The sequence below is a fragment of the Zalophus californianus genome, chromosome 4, assembly GCF_009762305.2.
Source record: "Zalophus californianus isolate mZalCal1 chromosome 4, mZalCal1.pri.v2, whole genome shotgun sequence".
Taxonomy (NCBI): Eukaryota; Metazoa; Chordata; class Mammalia; order Carnivora; family Otariidae; genus Zalophus; species Zalophus californianus.
In genome coordinates this window covers 158,948,860-158,973,474 of record NC_045598.1, presented here as the reverse complement: position 1 = coordinate 158,973,474, position 24,615 = coordinate 158,948,860, and the positions used below count along the sequence as shown (strand labels likewise).

The following is a 24,615-nucleotide window of genomic DNA, read 5'->3' as shown; positions in this document are numbered from 1 at the left end:
GTCTGCCTCTTCTCCCGTGCTCCCACATCGCTGTCACTTCTTCCCATGACGCTTCAGATCAGGAGGGCTAACAGCTTCCCACTGTTCCCAGCCCCTGGGTGCTTCACAGCCCTTGTTGGTTTGGTTCCCTTAACCCTATCCACACTTCGTACACTGCCCCTTCACCAAACTCTCTTTAGTGAAATCCATTGACCATCGGTTTTCTTCTGGGACTCTACTGAAGCACTATTATGTTCATGGTTTTTGTCCAGTCATGGCTTATACAATAGTTTGTAGTAAACTTTCTTTAAATAGACTCACTTTTTATAACATATAAACATTTTTAAAAACAAAACTCCTTATCACTGCTATAAAAGAAAAATCAGTATTAGATGCCCATAATAGAAGGTAATAATAAAAATAAATACAATAAAATAAAGGTAACATTATTAATTTCTCCATATTGTGTCTATTTAGACTCTAAGTCTCTGGTTTCATTTCCCTGTAATAGAAAGAAAAGTAACAAGTTAAGCTATTTAAGTCACAGTAATATAAAGATGAAACATTCTCACTGATACACAAAGAATATAAGAAACTTGAAAATTTTCTCACCAGTTGATTCAATGCTACTTAATGCAATAATCAGTATAGCACCTTAACCTTCTGGAGTACCCCCAGGACTCCTGACCTAATTGGGGGAAACATGACCTTTTACAACACTTCACTCCTTCATGGACACTAGAATCCACACTAGACTCTGCCGTCTACTCCAATAAGCTTTTGATTGCATTTCCACTTCTGAATGGAGGTTTAACTCAGAACAATAATGCAGGGGAGCTTATAAAGGAAAGTGTCCTCCTCAATAGTGAAGAGTAGAGAATGCAACCTATAATTTTAAACAGCATCTATTCCTTCCAAGCACTTTTCTCATGTCTTAGGAATCTTGAAACAAGGAGGGGACTCAGGAGGTGATCTGAGCCAAATTAGAGAAATTTACTGACTACAAAATTGATGCACAGACAGGATCAGTAACTTATGTTTGATCTTATAGCTACCATATTTATATCTGCATAAGGCACCTTTCCTGAACCTTCTCATGCTTGAACAGTAAGTGCTTCCCAGCCATCACAGTGTGACTGGTTGAAGCAGCTTTTGGTAGATGTCCTTTCCTCAACAAGCAGGAAGTAGGATTATGGGAGAGCATGAAGGGGCATCATAAAAATCACAAAAACAGCAGTTTATTCAAGGTTAGGAATTAAATTTGAGTCTCCTAACTGCCAGTCCAGCATTCTTTCCAAAACACCTTTTCTTGCCTCTGCCATGCACCACCCCCACCAGCTGAGTACAGAACTGTGCACAACTGAAATAGCTGAATAATCCCAGAGCAACACACAATGAAGCAAGCATGAGACATGCTGTTAAAAATTACATACCCAAGGGCTCAGATGGTAAAATTCTGGGTAGAATCACTTGGAGAAGTTAAGTTTTATATTCAGATACTAACTATACCACCCTGGTGGCCACACAAAGGAGTACATCTTTCTGAATTTAACTGTTAAATTTAAATTGTTGGAAACATGTGGTGCCATGCACAATCTGATCAATCATTAAAATTTACAATGCATATTTTTGAAGGTACAGTGAGATATATACTTTCTCTTAAGGACCATATAATCTAGTAAAGGAGCTAGGTAATATGCATAAGAGAAATAACCACTGATTAAAACCTACAATCAAGGTAGACAATGAATAGCTCCAAATGAAAACACATAAGATATAGAAATTCAGAGACCAGAAGCATAAAATGACATTGACCATGGAGAAGCTAGTATAATTAATTCCAGAGTTCTTCATATTGAAGGCAGTGAAAAGCATTAGAGGTATTTCAGTAGGGGGCTGATATGATCATGTGACACAAATACAGTAACCAACATACATTTATTGAGTTTCTATGAACATATTTTGTCAGACATCTGGTCTTTGAGTTCCCCCTTACTCTTTCCATAACAACACTCTCACCCATGTCTCAGACATTCTTGCCCAGAACTTTCGTGAGACTATAGTTAAGTCTACTCTGAAATATTTTATTAGACAAATTACATATTTAGAGGGAAAATAATGAGAAATATAGTGGGAAACAGGTATGTTTGGAAGACTATATTACAGAGTAATCACAATAATCACAAAAATCAGATGTTAAAAGAATCCAGTTGAATCTACAAATGTTCATCTTTATTGAACAGAGATGATATAAACCATTCTTTATTAATACATTAAATTAACTTTTGAGTCCCAGGCACTGTGCTGAGCACTAAGAATACAAAACAAAGATGGTTCCTCTTCTAATATAACTTACAGACTAAAACAGAGACAGATCAATAGATTGCAATCTCATGTGGCGAATACTTTGATGGGAGCAGTCCAACATGTGACAGGAGCCCACAGGCATGACACCTATCCCAGACCTGGTGCAGAAGTTTCCTGGAGGAAAGACCCAATAAAATTTCTGAAATTTTGGAGGCATAACCTGAGATAAACCTGAATTCTGTAGGTGTAATGCCCTGAGGCTCCATGATTGAAAATCATTTCTCAGATTAAAAATGAAAGCTATCTCCCAAAAAATATCCTTATAAAAAACAGTACAGTAATTAAGTTGCCGTGCAGAAAAAATGGTGGTGAAACTAAAGACATTTCAATGATGCAAAAGTAGAATCCATACAAAGTTTTAAGATGCTAAGAGAAATAGTTTGAGAAATGCTGCTACTGTATGATGGTTAAAGGAATCAAGTCCCTTCTTTTATTCAGTCTAGGCTAAATTTACCCAGAATCATCCTGATCTACTATCTACTGGGAAAAGAAAAGAGCAGGATGACTACAAATCCCAGCAGACCCTTGATGCATAGAGAAATTTGGTAAATCACTCAAAATGAAAATATTATAATTCAGCCTATTAGGGGCTTGATTGAACTAGTAATTTCATATAATAAAATACTTTCATTAAATGTCACTTAACTGCCAAAATGGAACCACAGCGCTTAGATTTCAACTTGCACCAACATCTGGAGCAATACTCAGTATTGATAATCCTGATTCATGGAACAATTTGCTCTAATTTGTTTCATTATGCAGCACATATAATTAGAACTACCGAAAATAAATATTGCAGAGTATTTAAAGAAACACTGTAAAGATAGTTGATTGTTTACAATTAACAGCTCAAAAGAAATTACATTTTGCAACTGTTTTACGCTATTTTAAAACTGGGTCACTGTGCAGTATATATATCACATTAATAAAAATAAATCTAAGACAAAAGAATAGTGTAGAGCCCTTGATCAATTATTTAATCATGGTTTCTTAAAGAAAAAAATGCCAAAAAGGGAAAGATGACCAAAAACATAAGACTGTCATACAAAGTGACACACTTGAATGCAGAAAACTAAATGGGTTGAAATTAAATTTATATTCATCTCAACACCTACTATGTGCCATATACTAAAATCATAAAGATGAATAAGGCAGAGAACATGTCCTTGAGCTTGGGTTCTATATTAAACCTAAACATGGCTACCATTTCTTGAGTACCACTCAGCACTAGCTAAATGCTTTATGAACATTGCATCAATTCAGCCTGTAACGGTATCCCTATATTTCAGAAGATGCCCACACATTGCTAGCAGATCCAAGAACTGACCCCAAGCTAGTGTGACCTCAGTGACCATACTCCAATATTCTATTAGGATATTACAGTGAAACTCTACTGAATATCAAAAAACAATGAGAACTGGATGAGATCTGAGTTGCTTCTCCTCTCTCCATATTATAAGCCTTGCTTCTTCATTATGCTTACATATTAAAATGAAATGTTTGAGGATATAATATTTATAGGCATGATTTTCTCTAAAGTATACAAAAGAAAAAAGAACCTGATAAAGTCAGCTACACATAGGTGCTTAATCAATTACCACTGCTCACTGACGAGTGATAAAATTAGATCTGGGTTTCATTCTTTTTACCATAACCTACTACAGTACCATTACATTTGCTAATTAATTGCCTTCAGTACACTATTTCTACTTAATAACTAAAATATGTCACATTTGTCAACTTTTAGACCCTTCATATTCTAAGTTTATCTCAGGAAACTAACTCTCATTTTTATGGTAATGTTTTTACCGAATTCATTTTTAATCTTTTTACTAATGAAAAGTGAAATGATTAAAAAATAATTTAATCGAACGTGAAATCTCTGAACTATTTTTAAGAAACACCATTTTTCCCCCTTCACAATAGGGATTTGCTTCTTCCCTTTCAATATATTTATTCTCATGGAAAATTTATAAATGGAACTTTATTTTGATACTAATCCAGCTCCAGCTTCTTCTTGATTTGAATGGAAATGACTTTATGACCGTTGTTTTTTTCCCTTCTTTCCATTTTTTGATTCTATATGTTTGAAATCAGTACTCTAAGTAGCTTATGAAAAAATGGCATGAATAATTAATAGCCAAGAAAATAATGACAAGTTTGTTAAGATATTGCTTCAAAAGCTTTGTTGGTAGGAAGAGGAAAGGAAGAGAGAAAAGGATACTAGGGAGATAATTGCAGAAAGAGCTAGAAATGCATTTGACATCCGTTCATTTACTTGCTAAATTCTTTATTCACATACTTTTAAATAGAAATTTCAGTGTATTTTTAGCAAAGCACAAACACATTTAATGGGATAACCACTATATATATCCAGAGACCAATTCGTAAAAAGATGAAACAGAATAAATGTCAAGCGGTAACAAAATCTATAATATTTCTAAAATTATGGCTATGGAGTTAATGGTTTTCCATTGCAAGATTAAACTCTTTTGTTGCTCTTTTAAAAGATAGCATACATATTTTGTGGGCCCTTCCATTTTCCTTAGTCTAGTTTTCAGAATCAATGCAAGCCCTATTGGAGGAAATTGAAGGTGTTATTGAACAATATAATACACAGCACAAATGACTCGGGGAAATGCACTAGAATATAGTCTTTCGAACACATGAAACTGAATCTTTAAATTCTATATTAGGTATTGTTGGGCAAGGTGGTAAAAGCGGTGGCTCTCCTTGCTAGGCAAAAATAATTTCAAAAACACAAACATCTTTTCACTCAACGTTAGACATTCCTGTACAAATTAAAGATTTGCCACGTTCTGAGAAAGCCACTTTTTTAGCACAAATAGCAGCAGGGTTTGTGAGCAGTCAAACAAGAAAACAGCCCTTCTCAACCCTGTTCCTTTAATCCATGTAGTTCCTATCAATATTAACCTCTTATAGAAATTCTTGTACAATATAACTATTGAACTTTCTTGACTAGGAGTGTTACTGTAGCTGTTAGTCATCCCTATAATGTATTTTGCAATCAGCTAAATCATCAAAGTATTTTTTAACAATGAACAGTTCAGAAGTGACAGATCTACTTTCTTGTTCACACTGCTTATCAGAGAATAGATATCACATATGTTTTCCAGGTGCTTCCTATAGTTAGGATACCTTCACAGAAGCCGCTCATGAAAGATAAGGTCATAAAAGAGATGAAAAATGTGTGAGCTTCATACACTTATGGTTTTATCATCAGACAAGATAGCTTTGGTTAAAGGACTGTAACAGTCAAAAACAGAACACTACAGCTTCGTATTGAAGGGCGAGGACATTTAAGTTTGAAGATTCAGTTTTTGTCTGCTTTGTCTAATAGCCCCATGATATTGTTGGGCTTAAAACAACAGTTTGGTAATAGATCAACCAAACAAAAGTGTCATGGTAAATTAACTCTGCGTTGCCAAATTGTACATATGGTTATATCACCAGATACAAAAATAGAACTATGCAATTGTTACCCCTTTTTGCTAACACCTAAATCTAAAGATTTCAACCACTTGAAAAGAAAAGGTCCATTACGCTGTGGATCACTGAATGGTGTCTGACTCAAGTTTCCCTTGGACCTGTTACAAGTTTATAAGAAAATAGAGGGCTTTGCCATATTCTGGATACTTATATTCAGTGGACAATTACTTTCAAAAATGCATGTGATTTCCTTAACCTATCTAATATGTCATTGCTTTGGCAATAACCTTTTTTCATATTCCAGAATATGAGCAATTAAACAGATCAAAAGAATAGAGTCCACATTTATTGGGCTATACATTTTCAGACCCTGGATGAGGAAACAATTCTGGAACAGTTGGTGACAGTGGTCCAGAGCTAAGCCTGCTATTTTGAGAAGAAACTCAATCTCTACAGTTAATGGATGACTACTGTAATTTGTGGTATTCTATTACAGCTAGTAAGAGGAAATTATTGAACATGCTGATGTTTGTGGTACTTATATAAAAGTCACAAATAAAGTATTAATAACTTAGGAAGACAGAACAGTGATTTATAAATTATTTCTATGGTCCTAATCCTAAACACTTATCCCAGACGTGACTATCATCCTCCATGTGAAAAGAGCTTTTCTCAACACTTAAGTTCACTAAAGATCTGGAGCATAAGGGAAATTTCCACGTAAGATAAAAGAAGGCAAATTCTCAGCAGTGTATCATTCAAGAATTTTTGCTTCTCATTATTTCTCTCAATGGGCGCTTGAAAGAGTCACTACATAAGCAAGTATGGGAGCATAAAAAAACACCCTACTTTAAAAGATGCTTCTAAAATGTGTATTTCAAAGCTTATATATTCAAGTATTTTTTCTTACTATCTCTTCCCCTTCTCCCTAACTCCCTCCCTACTCCCCTCTCCCCCCCAAAAAAAACCGTCACTGAAACAATTATATTCCATTCAGAGGAGGATTCTATATATAATTAAGGCACTTCTTGCTCCAAAGATGAAAGTTATGCCTGATAACCTATAAGTGAGGATACTCTGAACTGTAATTTATCTTTCACAGATCTGTTCTGTTATCAAGACACCACTGTTTCTTCAGTTTGCTGGCTTCAGTCTTCAAGATTCAAACCTAGCATGCATGTAAGGAATCATCATCATCAACAACAAAAAGTAAAACCAAATCTCACAATCTCTGAAATAGTCTCTTCAATAAGCCAGCCCAATCCACACAGAAAGATCAAGCCAATTTAAGAAGGTAATATCTGAACACTGCTTTCCATACAATCTTATTGTTTATTCTTTCCTTTTTAACAAAATGATTCATCCCGAAGAGGCCTCTCCTCTCTCATAATCCTTTTAAGAGTATGATTCATAAGTAATTACTCATTACCATAGTGTTCCATTACTACAATATAATTTACTAATTATAAATGGACTTTATTCAAGCCACACATCCAAAGTGAACAAGCCCAATGGAGAATCCATATTCTGGGACAGCAACTAACAACTTCGGTCCATATCTGAATGCCCTTTATCCAACTCTAGTTCAAACACCCTAATGACGAATGATTCTCAGAGCTCAAAAATAGAGGATAACAACTATTTCTCCTGATAAACCCTATTTTCCTACTGCTTGGCAATCGCTATTACACCTTACCCCCATTTTCTTTCTCTACAATGGCTTATGGGAAGCTCAGATTCGCATTTAATGCTTCAGCTTTCACAATATCTGTCTTCCTCTCTTATGCTTCTTCTCATCATTTCTATCCCTCATCTTGGATCACTGCCATCTCTCTGACCTATACCCATCTCTTTGGGGTCAACTCACACTACAATCTCCATTGTCCTCTTTGCCTGTTCATCAAGCTCTTGCCAAAAACATGTTGTCCTGTCTACCTGAAACATTATTACTTCTTTTCACCTACTTAATGTCTAGTCAGCATTAGATGCCAGCTCAAGTAGTATTGCATTCTTAAGGACACTTACTCTCACCTTCCTCACTATGTCAAACCACCCTGTGCCACTTGCGCGATTATTTTATTAAAGTCTGCCTCCCCATGATCATGTAAACTCCAGAATAGCCAGGGGCTTCCCTGTTTACTTACATGCTAACCACAGCATGCCCCACAATGTCTGATATCGTACATGTTCAATAAATATTTATCAAACTGGATAAAGCATGCATTTTGAAAGGACTGATGGCATAATGCTTTGAGTCAGGAAGTAAAGACAAATAAAATCTATGCCCTTTGCATAAGCTGAAAACTCTTCATAGCAACAGAATGAAGAGTTGGGCATGTGGCCACCTGATCATAAAGACCGCATTTGCCAGCCTCCATTTTAGTGAGGTGGACCACTCCTAGGAGTAAATTCTGGACAATGGGATATAAGCAGGAGAGTTTTGTGGCGGCTTCCAGGAACCTATTCTTACAGCTGAATCTAATCCTGATGCAGTTTGCATAAAAAACTAGTCTAGGTCACATTAGCCTCGTCCCAACCCAGATCCGTATCTAGCTTCTAGCACGAGTCAGAGTCCCAAGTATGTTATCAGAAGACCCATTTAGACTCTTGCTACCACAAGGTCTTCCCACACCACCTCCTCCCTCAGGGCCAGCAAGAGGTCCTTGGCTGCTGGTGATAACGCAGGGAAAACAGAGATAGTATCCACAGCATCGTCCGGAGTTTTAGAAACGTGGGAGAATTTTTCCCCTCTCTGCTTTAATTTTTTTTAAAGATTTTATTTATTTATTTGACAGAGAGAGACAGCGAGAGAGGGAACACAAGCAGGGGGAGTGGGAGAGGGAGAAGCAGGCTTCCCGTTGAGCAGGGAGCCCAATGCGGGCCTCGATCCCAGGACCCTGGGATCATGACCTGAGCCGAAGGCAGACGCTTAACGACTGAGCCACCCAGGTGCCCCTCTGCCTTAATTTTTAACCCAGTACTTTCACCAGCATCTGTCGTCTCTATAGGCACAGGCTAACTTACCCTATAACAATAATAGATTTGGAATTCGGATATCTAAATGCCAAAACATTTTAGGAATCTTATTCAAGGTTTTCCAAAAAATAGGAATTTGAAACCAAACTTAACATTCGTTGCTATCTCCTAGAGCTCACTCATGTTGACTAAAGGTACTGACGGGGGTTGATTCAGGCTTTTTGGAGTCTAAAGCTTATATAATTTAGGAGGCCTTCTTTAGAAGAAGAATACAAAGCAATAGTTTTACAAAATTAGGTCAGGGTCATGGAAGGAGTCTACGCAAGTGAGGAGTTCTGAAGCTACACTACACTGCATCGAACTATCCTAGGTTCATATCCCATTCGATATCAAAATAGCTAAACAATTGCTAAATAAACTAAAAAGGTAAATGAATATATCTAATATTTAGATATTATATATATTCAAATATATATATTAGAATATATCTAATTTAAGTGTAAAAATAAGATACACATTTTATGTAGATTTTTGAAGTTCATTCCTTTTCTTAGTGAACTGATTTTTAGGGCTACCTTAGAAGTTCTCCAACACGCATTACAGAGAAAACATCACTCTTTTCTAAACTGGGTTTTTCTTAGAATATAGGCTATTTTCCTTGTCCATTTTTTTTTTAGTATCACTCTATATCTTTGTAGAATTGTTTCTTGTTATGAGTTTCTCTATATGAGTATTCCCTTTGGTATTCAGCCACCAGAACAGGATATAGGAGCCCAAGGCTCAAGGATTGGATGAGGCAGGTGCGTGTTGGTGAATAGCTTCCTAACTAGAAAGATGCACAATACAACAAGGAAGCTTGAGAAAGAACATATTCCTTCCTTTACTAGCCCAAACATAATGTTTTCTCCACCTCTTATATTTATTCCCTTTCTCACCTATACCTGTTTTCCTTTCCTTCCTAGATGACTGTATCTTTAAGAAATGAGAACATTCTTTATATATTCTCCTTTTTGCCTCTGTACATGTGTGGTCATGTATAAACACTCACACATGTCAATGCTTCTGCGGCCAAAAACAAGTCATAGAGGTTCTCAGTGTTGGTTAACTAGACTGGACCACAATTTGCATTTAAAAAAAGCTCATCTAAATCAAAAATAGACTGCCCTGCGCTAATTCTGTGCAACAAGAGAAATGACATCACATCCCATTAATGGTTAAACAGGTAGGGGGGCAACGTGTTTTATATATCTGTAGATTTCCACCTTGATAAATCTCTATCTTGAAAAATAATCCTTAAAGAGACCTTCCCTTCTCACTGTCAGAAAAATATAATCACAGCCTTCTGTCTGAGCAATTCCACTTTCCATCTCCGGTATATACGTAAGACGTGCTGAGATACAGCCACTGTCAAGTTTCAGAACAGTCCCTTGTCTAATCTTTCTGCTTCTCCAGATCTCTGATACAGAACCTGTTAGAATGTATTGCTTACTTTTCCAGTTCCTATGTTTATCTCACGTCCACTCTTCCCATCTGCTGCACTGCATTTCCTTCAGAAAAGCGAAAAGTTTCCACAGTGCCCCAAGCTTTCCCTGCAAACAATGCCCTCTTCCCCTCTTCCTTCCTTCCTTTCTCCACTTTTTATTGGGTCTCATTTTGTGTTAAGGTCAAGCTGTTTTCAAGAGTTCACTCTGCAAACATTTCTGCAGGGCTGAAATTCCCATTCACATAGTTTGGATGGATTTGTAAACACTTTTTTTTTTTTTTTTGCCATTTATTACTGGCTAAATCAGTCATTTGAAGGCAATTTGTTCTTACAGGGACTCAGCCCAAGTACACCCATTTTGGGTTGTCCCCACTCATTTGGATTACCTGAAAACAACCTCGCAAGAAACAGGCAGTGAGAGACTGCGGCTTATCTCATGCCACCAAATCAGTATAATAATCATTATAATTATAATCATAAGTATAACCACCTGAGTTTAAATTCGGTATTAACCTTTAGTAGTTCTGTGACTTCGGCCAAGTTACTGACCCTCTGAAAGTCACAGGTGAAAACAGCATCTACCCTGCAGGACAGTCAGTTGATTAGAGATGATACACGTGCAGCAAGATGTCTGATTTTCAGGAGAAGTCAGCAAATGAAAGTTGTTATTACCATTATTATAATTATTATAATTGGTACGTAGTCTCAATGCCAATCTCTGGAATCTCACTGAACTACAAAAAAGGAGCTGAAAGAGCGATCTGCATTCCTTATCAGTATTTACTCCCTTGGTATAACACATTCAGTTATTTTTACTTGACCTTTTAAGAACAACAAAAAAGTGACTGACTTTATGACTATAATTAAATTCATCGTACCACAGCTTTCACCTCCTTTTATACACTCTACATTTAGGCCCACCAGAGATAAAGATTATCCCACCAGGTAGTGGATGGGCAAATTCTTTCATGCTTCCTGTTGCTTCTCAAATGATAATCAAAACATTGTGAGAAGTTTTATATACTCACAGGAAAATGTGAATTTTATATTAGGAGATTGGGAACTTCGGAAATCTTATTTGATTTAAACCTCAAATATGCTAGCGTAGAACAAAGAAAATCTTCTCAAATCACTTACGAAATTTAAGGATAAAAAGTAGAGGGGCCATGGCTCCTTCTAAGAGATCAGTTTCTCTAAAATGATAACATTTTATCTAAAATCATAATGTGACCAACAATCAGATTCAAGGTTGTCAACTATGTTAATTCCATATAATTAAAATAAATTAGCTTCCCAGGGTTCTCTAATGCTAATGCTATGTTCATAATTTAAATTTTCCTTAAATAGAAAAATAAATTAAGAGTTAGTAGATGTAAATGACTGGCGAATATTAATGTAGACCTGTATGAATTGTTATATATATATATATTTTTTAAACAAAATAAAACAGAAAAAAACATTTTTAATTAAAAATGGCTATTTATACAATTACAACTTGATCAAAACTATTTTCTCCACAAAACATGGGCTCTTCATTCTACCCAAAATATCACTGAGAAAATGTAACAATAAAAGGACTTATAAATAACTAGTTCTCCCTTATAGTACTCAGCTAAAATTAATGATTAATTCAGCATCTACATTAAGAGTTAAAAAAAAACAACAATGAACAATGTAGATGTCTTTTAATATCCAGATGCATATATGTATTATCATTTATACTATTATATTATATATCATATATATATATAGTACCAGGAAATTAAATAAATTCTTACTCTTCTTCTGACTTTCAACATTGTAGGGAAAAACAACAAACTATAGTAAATTTTGCAGGTCAAAAAATGTTCTTTCTCTTACAAAAATTTAAACATGAAACCAAAAAGGCAATTCCTCTAAATGGTAAAACATGATTTTATATTAATTTTCAATTTTTATTATCAACAATGCTGATGTAAAATAATAATATAACTACAACTTAAGCAAGTATCTCTTGACATCTTATGTAGTCAGGTAGAAGCAGGATGAAGTACACTAATATGAAATTATTTCATAAATAATGAGAGAATTAGGTAATTAAATATTTTATCAAGTCTTAACATTTCAAAAATATCCTTATTTTTAGACTGCACACTGAAGATCTGTTGGTGGTCAGCTTACAGACAAAACAATAACTTGAGTTTATAATATGCAAAAAAGTAGTCTATTATTATCATACATGATTCATATGAATGATATCATCATGAGTCATTTCAACACTGCATAAAATCAATCATTTTAATTTTGTTCAATTTATTATGATGATATATCTGGGATCAGAGATGAGGTAGACAGACAAAGCTTGACCTGACCCTCATATATAAAACACAAGTAAGTCATGGACAAAATTTGTACACCCTCTGGTTCCATCAAAACCAAGAAAACGCTGAGTCCCTGTAAGAACAAATTGCCTTCAAATGTTCTCTTATTTATTCCAGTAATTGTGGTTTAAGAACAAAATCTGATTCCAAACAAAAACTATGTTTGGGGGATCTTAAGAGGGCCATAAAAGGCTAATACTACAATGTCATAGGTATTATTTTTTCTTCTAATCTCATGAGATAAAATTTGTACAAGCCCAACATAAATATAGCCTCTATTTCTATATTCTAAAAGGAATTCCTTTCCATTGTGCATTGTTATATGACTTACGTAAGAAAATTTTAATTTAAATTAAAAACTTTAAGGATTTTAAAGTAAATGTAAAAAAAAAAAGAAGAAGAAGAAGAAGAAGTACTGGGTCCAGGAAAACAGAGTCTGCCAAGGAACAATAATGTCATGTGGAAGGAGGGGGAGGTGGCGCAGAAGGGAAGGGAGGTCTGTGCCAAGCAAAGCTGGGGGCTGTTCAATCAGCTCTATCAGGGCTCCATCAGTGTCTCCACTCCAGCCAAATCCAGAGAAAACAAGGAGTCAAGATTCAGGTCAATAAGCTTATAGGCGATTTGCACAAACAGTTCCTCCAGCAAGGTAAAAAACAAAGTCATATTGGCTTTTCTCTTTTATGCCTTCTCTTTGAATTCCCTGGTCCAAACATACCCTGGAAATGTCAATGTTATATGCAAGAATTTTAAAAGCTCAGCTTCTTAATCCCGTTAAGAAAAAAGGAACGAAGTTGCCTGTAAAGATCGCCTTCTTTATTGAGCTCAAAGTGATTATGGGAGAGCTGCCTTTTGCAGATTCTGATTCTAGTTGCCCAAGTATCAGGGGAGGCGACACATGTCATTAGAGGCAAAAGCGAGAGGAAAGAAAGCATCATGATTGAGAAGGTTTATGAAATACAAGTAAACAGACTTTCCGAACTAAAAATAATAATAGTAAAATAAAAAGAAAATAGGAAACGAAACAGTGCATATGTTTGACACTGGATCAAATGAAAAACAAACAATTTCTAATGCCACAACCAAGTCTGCATGAAGTGTGTTCTTTTTTTTCTTCTTCTTTTCAGTATAAAGGATGTAGATAACATTTTTGTTGCTTTACCTTAATGTGGAAAAGGGGGATAAATGCGAAAAATCTTGGCTTGGGTTTGTTACCAAAGAGAAATGTGGCTTTTCCTTAGTGATTTCTTAAGTTTTAAACGCAACTACAAAACTACATAAACTGAGAGAAAGAAATGGAATGTGGGGGAGGGACATTTCAATGAGTCTGGCAAACCACTGGCAGAAATAGTTAAGCACAATGATAAAACCAACACTGATATTCACATCTTCTATGCTTTATCTTTCTGATACAAGGATGTGGTATTGTGGAAGGGAGCAAAGTGACTCATATCATCCTCAAACACCCCAAACTGCTCTTCCGGAAACTACATTAATGAGCTACAGATGGAGTCTCATCAAGCCCCTGGCTAAAGGGAGGATTCTGATTGGGGTTATCTGTATCTCCTGACAGCTTCCCCAAATTGCTTGTTTCCATTTCCTACTTGAACCTTCACTTTCTGCAGGCCTTTCTTTTCTAGGTATAAACAAACATGTCATGACCATGCCTCTTCTCCCAGTTGCACCTCGGCTCCCCTCTGTGGCTCACTCAAGCCTTCCATAGGGCGTGGGAATCCAACAGATTCCTAGAGCAAGTTGCACAGGTATGGCTACACCTCTCCTACTCCCCAGCTCTCTGCTGTCCTCTTCTGGCTTCCCGCAACACTACCCTCATAGGTAGAGCACATCCCACCCTGAGTACTGGGAGCTCACTCCCTTCCCTCCAGTCTCTGCTCAAAGTTCACCTTCTCCATCACTCTTATAAAATCTCTCTCTCTCCCCACTCCCTCCCCCTCTCTCTTTCTCTCTTCTCTTCTCTCTCTCGATCTCCTTCTCTCACACACACACAAACACACACACACACAATCAATTACCCTTACCTGTTTTGCTTTTCTTCATAGTGCTCAAAATCACCCATCATATTGTACAATATGAGTTTCTTATGTACTGTCTGTCTCTCTCCCTGAGAATGAGATTGACTTTTGTCTACTGCTGTATCCACAACACCGAGAAGAGGGTCTGGCACATACCAGATGCTTGATATATGGGTTGAGTTGAATTGAATTTATTTATTGAACAGAATTGGAAGCTTCTGCCAACCTAATTAAATATCTGCTTATGTTTGCCTTTGGTTTGGTATTAATTACTTCTGGGCTAGAGTTAAACCAAGTCTGAGTAACTCAGGTTTTGTTCTATTTTCTTTAATATGCTATGCATTTTTCTATTTTATAACCTTTAATTTCTGCAAACTATGTCAAATATTTTTGAATGTGTTAAGAATGTCCATTGTTACACTATATCAGTGACCCTATTTTATAGATTTCCATTATGCCCCTTTTTCAACCTTAATCTTTCCAGATTGAAACGTCTAATATTTAATTCATCTGTCTAGGCTAAGCACTTCACCCAGTGATTTCTCTGACCATTCTCCATACATAGATCCTATGATTCTAAGTAAGATTTTTTTCTCTTCCAAAATCAACTTTGATGGCATCCTTTTCCCTTTCAGCCTTTGTTTAGAGATGATGTCACCAGGAAACACTTTGTAGGGACCCTCACTACCTTCTCTAGATAGTCATTAATAATTCAAAGCTCACTGACATAGTTTCTCTGGCGTCTTCTTTTGTTAATGACAGTACATTCTCCTAGCCTACAGTGATAGTGACCTGACACTTCTCTTCCTGTTACATATCCTGTGACATTCTCTTGGAATGTATCCCAAGACCTATTTATTTAATTTCAGTCATTAACAAACTTGGGTATTTCAATGAGTGAACTCTTCCTGCTAATAATTAGTAACAGTAGACCAGTTTTAGAACCGCTCCATGTCAACCCCACCATGAAACTTACTGTCTCTGAGTTTTTATCCAAGAATCGCTAATCTAGAAGAGCTCCCACCTGACAACAGTAACATACTAAAAACTCCTCCAGTTGCTCTCCAGACCACCTATGTTTCAATTTATATTAGTTTGCTTAGTTCTAAACATGCATTGATGTACTTCCATGTTTACTATATAAACCAGAAGAAAGGCAGAAAACAAATCACTGAAGCATATAACCCAGTGCCACAGGAAATGTGTAGCACTTACGGACCCAGCCTTGATGTCTTCGTCATCTGTAAATTCAAGGAAATAATTCTTGCTTGTTTCCTTCCTCTCAGAGATACTGTTAAGCCAAGATGCCAAATGATCTAAACTCATTGCACAAAAGAGGATGATGCCAATTGTAAGGATTGCTTTATATTTTGCTGAAATTCCTAAAATCTAAGGATAGCAAGTAACTTGGAGAAGAGCATCTTTTAATAAGCAGAGTTCATTTCATTCATTTGAAAAATGAAAAATAGAGACATGAAATACGCAACTAACACAAAGTAAAAAGCGACAAAAGAAACTTCAACAGAATTGTCAGTCTCCAATTTTAGGCGTGCAACTCTAACAAGGGTTTATTAAAGGTGATCTTTCTACTTTTAATTATGAATATTTATGACTTAGATTCATATGATTAAGAATTTTACACATTTAATGTTGACATAAAATTCTGACCAACATTTTGACATTTCTGTGGAATATTACATTATGAGAGTGATTTGGGTCATATTTAATCACATGTCTTATAATGACTAGCAATAATATTAATAAATGCTTCAAGACTTGTAAAAAGGCCTGCCCTTTGACAACAAGGAAATAGACAATATCCACATGGAACTGAGGAAAACACCACAACAATAAGAGCAGAATCATTTTAAATATTGAAAATATCCTGTATAATGCAGCTCAATTTCAAAAGGAAGTAGGAACTTTTACTTATGAAAAGCTATGTCTTCATAGATGTACAAAAAGCAGAGCATTTTTCCTTACTTTTTTTAAATAAAAAGGAAAGTCACAATGGTATGTGATTGCTTTTATACACAACACAGTTGCTAAGATACAAATGAAGATAGACTGTAACTATATGTGTATCCTCAGTATCCTGCACCGACTGTCCAAATACCTTGTTTGGAACACTTAAGTATTTTAACCATATTTTTGTGATCTGAGTTTTTAAACTACTATCCTTTTTTTAATACAAAAGAAAGCATTTGATGTTCAAAAGTGTTATCCCTGAAACTCATTAAAGAAACCATGTCCTTGCTAGATCTTAATCATGGCTAGATCTTTAGCTGAAGAAATTTTCCAAAGAATCCAATTCATTTTCACACACACACACACACACACACACACACACACACACACACACACACACAACTTTTTATGTTGTTGTAAATGACATTAAAATATGTGCAAAAAATATGCTTCATCAGTGAGCCCAAGCTGAAAATATTTTTCTTCAGAACAGTTCTTATATGCTCCTTCATCATGATGGTGGCATCATTAACCATTTAAATACTTATACTCTTTTAATTCTAAACCTATCTTCTTCCCTGCAACTGTGAAGAAAACATAATTGTGTGTCACTGAGACCAATATGTGAATTTCTACAGAAAGATTAGTTTCTAATTTTCCAGAGAGAAAATGTTCTCTTCCGATTGCTGCTAATCAACTTAAGTGAAAAAATGGATGGAATCTCTACTATGACCTCAAGGGGATGCGATATCTGTCAAAGAGATGGCTCTCTTTTCCGCATTCCTACTGACTTCAGTGAAAATCTCCTGGTCTCACATTTTATGAGAATAAAATAATGAAATTCTTTTCCTATTAAATAAGACAACAGCAGTTTGCAATAGTTCCAGTCATATTTATCCTGCAAAATATTATGTGAAAATGAAAATTCTTATTTCCACCTATCATTACTCTCTAATTTCAAACTAAACATTAGAAAGTTATTTTTATAACATGTAATACATTGAGTATTTATTTATAATTTTACATTAATTTGTATTTTAATGATATATTTGATTATATATATTTTCTAAGATACTACTGGCTTAAAACTTATAGTTCTATACTCTTTTGTTAAGGATAGCCCTTAATCAATGATCATCCCAGAATGTAATCTAGTAATACCTATCACTACTGCTTCTCTGGATTAATTAAATTGACAAAAATGTCTGAGTCCACATACTAACTCTTTTTACAAGAACAAGAAGAATATGTGGTACATGCTAACTCTTGGTTCTTCTATTTATTGTAATCCTGTAACATAAGGCAGGTTCTCTACAATGCATTTAAAAATATATTTCCTGACAAAGAGGGACCACGAAATCTGTTCAAATATAGATTTAAACACTCCTCATTTCCAGCCAGCTTTCCATGTATTGCTGTGGCAGTTATAATCGAGAAATGGTTCTAGCACCCAGAACAACTACAGAAAACATTAATTTGGCCTGAAGTCTAAGTCAACACTACCAAAGAAAGACTACTCAGTCCATACCATTCTCATTTTCAACCGAAAGCCTCAACGTGGGAGACAAGGGCCAAATTACAAAGTCATCTTGAGGTCTTCAAGAGTTAATGGTCAAGGAGGTTTTCTCAACTTCAGGGCAGCCAGGGGCTAGTGCCGCCATTCCATTTCCACAGTTTTTTGGATTCTACTGATCACAGGGATGAGAAGTGGCTGACCTCTTTTGTGTCTAACACACTAGCAACAGGAGAAAGTCATACTGGAATTTTACCAACATACATCAAATGTATATGTGGCCCCTGAGATAAGCGTATTGGTGGTTTTGGGGGAACCTATATCATCATTTTTAATTTCACACTGTCAAGTCTGATCAACAAACTTACACACATTAAAAAACTTGGTTTCACATAAATTTCTCTGCCTAAGAAATACAGATGTCCAAATAAAAATGGTACATAACACAAACACACACATATACAGATAGGCATACAGTCATGCCCTCTATGACACAGTCATGGTAAACTCAGCAAAAGCAGCTGTTCTGAACCAACGAAGTGACCCAAACACTTATAAAACCAACTTATGTTGGTGCAGGAGGCAACAGAAGATCCATCTCATTTGCAAAGCCCGGAAATTAAGTGAGAAAAAAAAATTTTTTTAATCATGAGAAACCTTAAAAACACTTTTGAAAAAAGCAAGCAAATGAGTACACATGCCCACTGAAGACACAGTTACTGGCAAGGCCACCTGTCTCCAAGTCAAGGGTAGAAATAAACTGAGATACATTGTCTCAGGTATTTCTTCCAGAATAATGTTAATGTGTTAAAAGAGTATCTAGGATGGGAAAATAATGTGTATTTTCTTATTTGACAATATCTTAAAAAGTACCATCTTCAGTTTTGAAAGTCAATGTCAAACACCCAAAGCATTTAGTTTTTTGGAGTTTTTTTTTTATTTGTTTTTTATTAAGTAAACTCTAAGCCCACCATGGGGCTCAAACTCACAAACCCAAGATCAAGAGTCACGTGTTCTACTGACTAAGCCAGGCAGGTCCCCCTTAAACATTTAGTTTTTAAAAGGAGTGAGCCAGAACTTTGGGGCTGGGACTATCTGCCCTATTCAGTGCTTATACTCAGTGCCTTGCAAACAACTGACATTCAATAAATACTTGCAAAAGAATAAATGAATACAGGATAAACATAAAATATATTAGAATTGGCCAATCAACATGAAATTTTTTTTTAATTTTCAAAATGACTTATTAAAATGGAATTACTTCTTTTAACCCTCAAAGTAGCATCTTGTGTTTAAAAAATTCTGCAGGTATTTTCAGACTCTTGAATTATGTTATCAGCACTTTGTGCATTTTCATTGCACTCTATCAGTGCATTTTTTTAAACTTTACAAAATCATCTGAGTAAACGGACTCACAGATAGCGTCCAGCCATTAATGATTACCTTTGTTACAAAAGTATTCCACTTCTTCACAGCTCAGATTTTCAGGCCCAAATTCTGTAGAAAAGCTTTCCTCCAATGGAAAGTCCCCTTTTGAGACGATGTCTGTTTCCTCTGATGGACACTCTTCCTCTTCCTCTTCAATGGCATCTTCTAGAGGCCCTTGAAAAAGAATCAGGGACACTGTACCAAAAACATTCAAAGAAGATAGTGAAATAAAATCCTTTAATAGGGTCTTTTGATTAAAGTGGTGAGAAAAAATGTATTCTATAAATAGGCCAAGCAGTATCAGCAAGGGGACTCATACAAGATAATGCCACCTTCATAGTCACAAGAAACAATGACCTATAATGAGAAGTGGAAGGAAACCAGTGCCTGAAGTTACTACACAGAAAGCAACCTCCATCTTCAACCCTTCCCCACCCCCAATTCCAAACCCAAAGCTGCTTCTGCTTCTTCTTCACTTTTTTAAATTCTCTCCCAAAGAGCAAAACTGTGCACTTTATGTTCATTTGTTAGAATTAACTACCTGGTAAAGAGTACAAGTCTCTTTTACATCGTTGTACAATTTTACCTGAGATTTTAATAAAGATTTAAAGTAATTGAATGCATTTTAATTGAACTGAGATTTTAATAAAGTCTATACTTTTAAAAATCCATCTTAAGAGTGGATTCCAAGAAAAGATTTCATTATATGTGTTTGAGGCTTGAAGAAAAATTACACATTTCTCTCCCTGATGAAAGCATAACCCTATTCATAATTAATTGAATTTTTTCTGAAATGAAAAGTAGTTTTCTAATGAAAAAATGTAATTTGTATTTATGTGATACTTTTTCAGTAATAAAAATACAACTCCCTTAGAGTGAATGAGAGTGAAGTGCACTACATTAATGGACCTATTTTATTGAAAGGAAAGGGAGGGCTGGAGTTGTTCAGATGGGTCTAAAGTGGACTACGTGCGGATACCACATGGCTGGTTGCGAATCTCTGACCGCCCCAGAGAAGCAAAGTATCCGACTCATTTTACTAAGTAGAAGCCTGCATTTGTTCCTAAAAGAAGCAATGTGGCATTTTATCCAAAGACCACAATTATGGTAATTTGTACTAATTGTCACTCACATCCACAGACTCATCACACAGGTTAACTACTTAAAAGGCTTTGGCAGTCTCCCTCTTCCTTCTTAGAAATGTGCCAGGAAATTTTCAGGGCCAAAGAAGAAATCTTATAAATAATTTAAAATAGTGCACATGTTACAATTTTTATATATGTAGGAGCAAACAGGAATAGGTACATACAGCACAGTAGTGTATCTGGTGTCTTCCCAAAAGCAAGTTTCCAAAAGGGCAGAATTCATATAACACATTTTCATGGACAAAATTAATTGCATGGATTTAAATTAAGGGACATCCAAGCAAAAAAACTTCTTACAGAGTTTCCTTGTCCTTTTTACAATTTGTTATTTCTCTTTTTCCTGAAAATAACAAATGTTAAGGAAAAAAGAATGCCTTAATTCCAAACACTCTGGTAATGTGCTTTTATATACTCAAGGCGGAGAGGAAAAAAAAAACCAACATGGATTTTGCACAAAAATGATGATTTTTACATTGAAAAGTCACAGATCTCATTGGTTTTTATCTTAGTTTAAAAGTATAATTTTTTAACTCTTAAAACAATTATGTCAAGTAGCAAGTATGCAAGGAATACATAAATATAATAATGTAAAATAATATAATCATTAGAACACTTATCTGATAATTCTAATTATTAATTCCGAGTCTAATGAAGAATATAATAGAATATTTTCTGTATTTTTTTCAAACAACTTAATTGTAATAAGAATTCTGGTCAAAATAAGACATGTGAAGCTGTCTGATTTGTGTTTCAAGTAAGGTTTCAAAGCACTTTCTTTCTTATGTTACCTTTAAAATAACCCAACAAAGTAGGTATGAGAATTAATACTATTTTTATTTTGTAGATGTGGAAAGTAAAGCTCAGGAAGTTAGTTAAGCAGAATAAGGTTACACTCTAATAATGGAAAAAAATTGACGCAAAAACCCAAGATTTTTAAGTATCTTTTATTTAATATACCATACTACTATGCAAAATATTCTTTGGTAGTTACAGACACATTTGTTCATAAATAAATCTATAAAACACAAATATCTTCTGAAATGCTTAATTCATATTAACCTATTTATGTATAGATGCTTAAAGTTTATGTCTTTAAAAATTGAGAAACCTCTTGTTGCTCTTCTAGGATTACTGAGAATATATGTTACAAAATATTAGATCCCCTGCCCAGAAAAATCAGGAAGATCTTCTTGCAGTTTTTACCAAAACTAAAATAGTTGGTTACTAATATTTAATTATTTACATAATTTATATCCATACTAAATCAGTCTGCGAAAAAAAAACTGCCTTAATATAAGTTATAACAGAAATGACAATATATACTTTTTCTGGAATATATACTCTGAGTTTTGCTAACAAAAAATAACTCTCCAGTATTTTAAATAATTTACATATATTTTAGTGAATTTCCTTTTTTTTTAATCTCTGGATGCTCTTCAATCATAAAAGCCTATATATTATAAAGATAATTCATGCACATTGTAAGAATAAAATCAATAGTAATAAAAATGCTTTCTTTTTTAAAAAAATTAAATTTGGAGCATATATGCTAACATTCTTAGGATTTTTATTCAAGATAGTATGTAACTGAACAATTATTTAAAATATTCAATGACAACAAATTGGCTCTTATGGTATATCAAATTCAGACTTAATAGTTTTAATAAAAATTAAATGGAAAAGCTCATGTGAAAATTTGAAAGGAAACAAAACCACTAACTGTGCTTAATAAACCTCTAACCAAGCCATCCATGTTATAGTTATATATTTATATTTATATTTTATTTCTCAAAGATTATGATAAGATCTTAATTGATAATATAATATTCTATATTCCAGGGGCTCTTTTATTTTATATGCTGGCTATCAATTTGCAATTTCAAGCATATAATTGAGAAGCAATTATTTTCAAAGCCAAACTACAAAACCCAAATGAAAGGTGAAAACTTCTTGAGCTCACTGTTCAAAATACACGCAATCTCATTGCCAATATTTAGAACAGGCCACAGGTGATTGAATGACCAACCTGTATTTCTCCCAAAGCAAGTGTCAGATTTATATAATTTGCTATACTTTAAAAGGTGAAATTACTACCCATTCCTTTCACTACCCTATCAAATCAGGCTCTGGCAAAAAAAAAGGTTCCTCTTAAAATGCATAGTGGTATTTACAGTTTAAGATCAGATCTCACTCTACTCTCTATATTGCATGTTTCTTTAACAGGAAAACCTTACAGATAATCGGTGGCCATAAACTAACATTTTAAAAGGGTAAGAGACCCTTGAAGCACAAGTACAATTAATAGCACCAATGAAGGAGGGAATGAGGGAACCTCGTGTGTATGGATTAGTGGGCACAGAAGTCCACTTCAGAAAAATCACCACACATAATTTGACACAAATAATAATATCTACTCAGAAAAGGCTCACGACTGAGCTCCATGTGCCCTCATGGAGAAAATTACTTCTGATTGAGGCCACTTGGCAGGCAAGTGTAAGGAAATCTAAATTTCAGCTCTTCAACTGCCTCTGATTTATAGATATTTAAACACAGTGCCAGAATTAATAGTCTTAATGTGTATAAATATAAACATTTATCTCATTTTAAAATGCTAATAATTAGCTGTACATCCTAAAGCTATGAATACAATGGTGCTATATGTCAGGCCCATAAGGCTGTTAATCGTCTCTCAGAATGAGTAGGCATCCTTCTACATTTTATACTCGAAGAATAGAGATTACTGGGAGATTCTGGTGGGCACAAAGTAATACTTCCATTTTCAGAAGAGGAGATATCTGGGTACTTGGGAACCATTTGAATGGACCACAGCTACCTTTGCCCTCTCAAGCTAAAGCTAAAGCTAAAAAGATTCACAACACCTGACAAGACAGATGGCCATCCAGTGCATGGTACAGCCTTTCATTTAGCCAGTCCCAAGAGCTGTATTACAAAAGCTGCACCTAACTGTGGGAGAATCTTTCACTTGGTGGTTGTTTCTATGATATGCACTTGGTAAAGGCAAATGAGATGTTCAAAATTAAGTAGTCCCACCTTATATACTGGTGGCATAATTACTGAATAAAATGACAATAAAGACTGGATGGTTAGGAAGCAGTTTGAGAAGTACTTACTCCCCAGATAAATGAATTTATGAGAAAAATATTGCTACAATTTCAGGTGGTTAAAGAAATCCCTGAAACCTATCCATAGCCACTGGAATAAGAGCTAGAAGTGAACAAAGAACACTTGAAGGGGGGGGAAAAATATATATATATATATATATACACATATGTATGAATTCAGAGGAAAGAAGATCAAAATAAGCAATACTATGACAGCATGCAAGAAATGGTAAGGACCAAATATTAAGTCAAATATATGTGTCTTCCAACATATGTTGTCTCAATCAATAACTTCCTACCATGGCAGCCTACTATAAATTAGACCAACCCTCACCTTAATGTCAGATTGTCTTCGTTCATATAAATTCAAAGCACTTCAGAATAAAGCACCCAAGAAAGAAATTAAATTAAGCAAAAATTAAAATACATTGCCAAGTATGAAGAGGAGAAAGAAATGCCAAATTCTATGGTTTTGATGCGCTATCCCGCAAAAGAGGTCCTTTCTCTTAAGCACTCACTGGCATTAATTTATTAGAAATCATTTCAGTTTGGTTTTGCATGCCTTCTGATTAAAACAAGAAAAACACATTGTCATAATGGAACTATAGAAAACATTCAATCTCCTCTCTATGCATTAATATTCTAAGCATTCTAGAGGCTGCACAAGACTAGCCACCTAGCAAAATGAGACTGTTTCAGAATACTGGGCAGCCTTGATTGCTACTGACAGGTGGGAAGAAAGTCACATTAAAATATTATCATTCCCAATAATTACAATAATCCATCATAGCGTG

General features: G+C 35.0%; 1 protein-coding gene across 4 annotated transcripts in view; it reads right to left on the bottom strand.

Annotated features, from left to right (window-relative positions):
• Positions 1 to 24,615, bottom strand: part of ZFPM2 (zinc finger protein, FOG family member 2) — a 446,527-nt gene that overhangs the window by 332,219 nt on the left and 89,693 nt on the right. For 2 of the 4 annotated variants that reach the window (XM_027624276.2, XM_027624296.2), the window contains exon 2: positions 19,570 to 19,728. The exons of the other annotated variants lie outside the window; for them this stretch is intronic. In XM_027624276.2, coding sequence (XP_027480077.2) covers positions 19,570 to 19,728 — 159 coding nt within the window. The remainder of the gene's footprint in view (positions 1 to 19,569; positions 19,729 to 24,615) is intronic. 4 annotated transcript variants of the gene reach the window in all.